Source organism: Hoplias malabaricus, chromosome 7, assembly GCF_029633855.1.
Source record: "Hoplias malabaricus isolate fHopMal1 chromosome 7, fHopMal1.hap1, whole genome shotgun sequence".
In the NCBI taxonomy this organism is placed as follows: domain Eukaryota; kingdom Metazoa; phylum Chordata; class Actinopteri; order Characiformes; family Erythrinidae; genus Hoplias; species Hoplias malabaricus.
In genome coordinates, this window is record NC_089806.1 from 41,176,349 (window position 1) to 41,180,270 (window position 3,922).

A 3,922-nucleotide genomic window follows, 5' to 3' on the forward strand; every position below is an offset into this window, starting at 1 on the left:
AGAAATAACAAGCCTTTCTCATGTATAGTCTGGGGGTATGTTACAGTGGGGGAGTTGTTTGATGCCCTTTTGAAGGAGGATATAGGACAATGGGGCAGTTTGGTCCAAGGTCATCCACGTCTCACATCCATGTTGTAATGTGACTGACAGGTTCTGATACAGTGAGAAGCCCCTCCTCAGTCCGTGCAGCTCTGCCTCCTGCTGTGTCTCCAGAAATACTTTAGCAGCCACCTCCATCTCATCTCCATGGGTTTGGGTCACAGTGGGGGTTTATTCTGATGTGGACAGATGGGTGAATGTTTCATGTCTTCGTCCTGGTTCCTACAGTCAGTTCTCTCCTAATCAAAGCTAGATGCAGGTTCCACACTCTCTCCTGGGCAATAAACACTGACCACACTCACCTTCTGACAGTGTGGCTTCATCTACCAAGATATAAAATAGGAGCCACAAAAGAGGAAGTAGTAAGTGTTCTCATGACTCTCAGTTCCTTATCAGCTGGGTGTGGACTGATTTCTCACTCAGCTGCTGATGAAAACGTTGGGTAAAGTCCAGTCTCATGCAGATGCTCGGTGCTGGTGGACATTATACAGTGTGTGTAGAGCGAGTGTGGAGTGGTGACTGTGCTGGAACTCAGTGCTGTTTTACTAGGGACAATGTTGCTGATGTTTTATCTTCTCTTCACTGGACCTCAGGGCTCTGACGGTGAGTGACACAGTTCTTTAGTTATTATAATGTAAATGTGTAATGTTCCTCATCAAAACTGCTTCTTCATCTTTACCACAGTCAGAGTTCACATTATTTAACATTATTCAGACACTTTGGTCAGACATCTCCATCTTTAACACGTGGCCTAAAGAGTGAGCAGTTACTTTGGGCAATGAGCGGACATTGTGGTTATAAACAGAGGAAATGAGCATTAGTATAAAAGTGATCTGACTAAGCCACCTGAGGAGTTTCACCACAGGAAATGAATGTCCAGTTATTACCCATCATTAAGAGATTAAAAGATATTCAGGTTCAATTGTTGGAGGAGACAGGTTCCCTGCTGTGTGTTTGACTGACCGTGTTTTGACCCCTTCTGGTCCTGACTATGATTCGAAGGTTAACTCTAATAACGGAACTCAGCACATGCTCCATCTACAAATCATACGTTACTTTATTTATTTAGAATCAGAAGTTCAATCAGAAAGGCCTCATTCTGAACTGTTGTTGTGTTCATGTTCCTCAACAAAGTCTCTTCACTAAATCAGCAACAAGCTCAACTTATTTCACTGCTCTGTGTCTCTGCAGGTTGTACACTGGTCTACACTCGTAGTGAAATAAAAGACCCTAGACACATCTCAGCGTATCTAGGAGGGTCAGTCCTGCTGCCCTGTTACTGCACTGACCTCAGCACCACACCTGAGAAACTCACCTGGAAGAAAGACAACATGAAAACATTTGAATGGGAGGAGGTGTCTAATGAGAGCGGTCCGTACAGAGACAGAGTCCAGCTGTTTAACTCTCACTCTCCAGGAAATCTCTCTCTGCTCATATCACACCTGACTGAAGAGGATGGAGGACAGTACACCTGTGACAGTGAAGAAGATCGCATCATCATCAGACTCAGTGTTCTGACTCCTCCAGGTAACCCATTCTCTCTCTCTCTCTCTCTCTCTCTCTCTCTCTCTCTCTCTCTCTCTGTTTGTGTGTGTGTGTGTGTGTGTTGTGCTGCAGCACTGATCTCATTCAGCCGTGTAGAGCCCCTCAGGAGTTTGATGGGTTTTTGTTGGACTTCCAGAACAAATCCTCCAAAGGTGTCGGACTGAACTGGAACTCAGAATTCTGTAGTGAGGAGACGCTGTGATGATTCTCTTACAGACTCAAAGCTTTCTATTGAGCTCTTTGTTGGAGAGAGACAGTTAAATAATGTCCACTCTGCTGTCCTTTAATCAGTGGGCGGAGCAATGTCACATGGCAGGAAGGTGGAGGACTCTTAGATGGAGAGCAGTGGTTAGAATTGTTGTGAATGTGATGATGATGGTGATGTTATTGTGGGTGGAGTTTGGAGCTGGGTGCTCTCTCACTGGTTTGTTAGAGGGGGGTCCTGCTGATTGTTCTGATGTGGATGGTGTTTGGAATTGAACCCTTTCCTCAGTTTTGAATGATCTTTAGCTGTTGTTGATGGTTTACTCAGCGATGCTTTGCCAGATGTTAATGATCAGAGAAAGAGGTAAAACACGGGGTGGATTTGTGACACTGCACTGAGATAAAGAAGGTCATGGTGTTGTTAGTGAACAGTGTGATTTATCATAACTCTGTCCTTAATGAAGAGCTTAATGTCCAGTTCCTGCTCTCACCATCACACCTTTCTCTCTCTACAGGCCTCACACCTACAACTACAACTGCCCCAACTACAACTGCCCCAACTACAACTACAACTGCCCCAACTACAGCTGCCCCGACTACAACTAAAGCTGCCCCAACTACAACTACAATTGCCCCAACTACAACTGCCCCAACTACAACTACAACTGCCCCAACTACAGCTGCCCCAACTACAACTAAAGCTGCCCCAACTACAACTACAACTGCCCCAACTACAACTACAACTGCCCCAACTACAACTACAACTGTCCCAACTACAACTGCAACTGCCCCAACTACACCTATAACTGCCCCAACTACACCTACAGCTGCCCCAACTACAACTACAACTGCCCCAACCACAACTACTTCATCTACCGCAGTGGTGAAGGTCCCACTGAGTCTGAGCACTTCATCCACAGCGTCATCTCAAACTCCTGCTGAACACGGAGCAGTGACTCCAGCTGAGCGTAAGAATTAACCAATGGGAGTTTTTAAAAACACTTTTGAAACATTCTTTAAAACCCTCTGTAAATATACCGTACTTTACAGAGTTTATAACACTGTGTTATTGTTATTCTCTCTCTCTCTCTCTCTCTCTCCATGTCACACACACATGTCCAGGTGCTGAACTTCAAAGCGCGTATTTCCTCATCTTTATTCCTGTCCCACTTCTTCTGCTGGGTCTTGGAGGAGCCGTCTACTGGAGATATAGAGGTACACACACACACACACACACACACACACACACACACTGAGATGAGTGAAACACCTGCCTCCTTGGTTTATTTGTGCAGGACAGTGTGGAGGTCAGAGTGGAGAGCAGAGAGGGAGAAAGAGAGAGCAGGACACAGCGGTGAGTTTAAACATCACATCATCTCATTATAAACCTTCACACCCCATTACATGCAGTGTGTTAATAAACAGTAGTGTTTTCTTTTGCAGGATCAGGTGACCTACTCCACTGTGAGTCCACAGGAACAACACCCGCAGTGACTGACTCTGGAGAGAGGTCCGAGTACGCCACCATCAGACTCAACTAATCCCTAATGACCCTATCACACCCCGTCCCTTCTAAAGAGTCACATGGCTGTGTGTTTGAACTGGTCCTTTTCCTTTGATGATGTTATTTGGACTGTATTCTGTAATAAAAGCTCATACTCTCGGGGCTCCTGAGCTGCTGTGGGGTCTCTCTCCTCCTCCAGCAGCATTAGTTATTAGAATATGCTCCTTTTTATTCAGAGTTGATGACGTCTGCTCTCGGTTTCATTTGAGGAATTAAATAGTGCCACTGTTTGATCTCAGTCTATATCTATAGCTTTTATATTTTCTAACGCTCTGTTTTATATTTACCCTGTATTAGCTTTATCAACTGCACTGATATATAATAAATAAACATTATTCATTGTGAATATTCCATCTGTGTGTATCTCAGTTTAATGGTTAAAGTGAAGGAAAATTCAATTACATTTGGGTGTGTGTAGGTCTCCACTCTTTATAATAATTATATGATGATCACTGTAGTTTAGAGCTGTGAATTCTGGGAAATGGAGTTCTGAGATGACAGACCAGCCGT

The 3,922-nt window shown here is 44.4% G+C and overlaps 1 protein-coding gene across 1 annotated transcript; it reads left to right on the plus strand.

Annotated features, from left to right (window-relative positions):
• Window positions 1-564: 564 nt before the first annotated feature.
• LOC136702511 (uncharacterized) lies at window positions 565-3,677 on the plus strand. Its single transcript, XM_066677610.1, has 6 exons — window positions 565-702; window positions 1,291-1,626; window positions 2,364-2,816; window positions 2,971-3,063; window positions 3,144-3,202; window positions 3,292-3,677. The coding sequence occupies exons 1-6, from the start codon at window positions 654-656 to the stop codon at window positions 3,340-3,342; spliced, it is 1,041 nt and encodes a 346-aa protein (XP_066533707.1). The 5' UTR covers window positions 565-653; the 3' UTR covers window positions 3,343-3,677.
• Window positions 3,678-3,922: the final 245 nt, after the last annotated feature.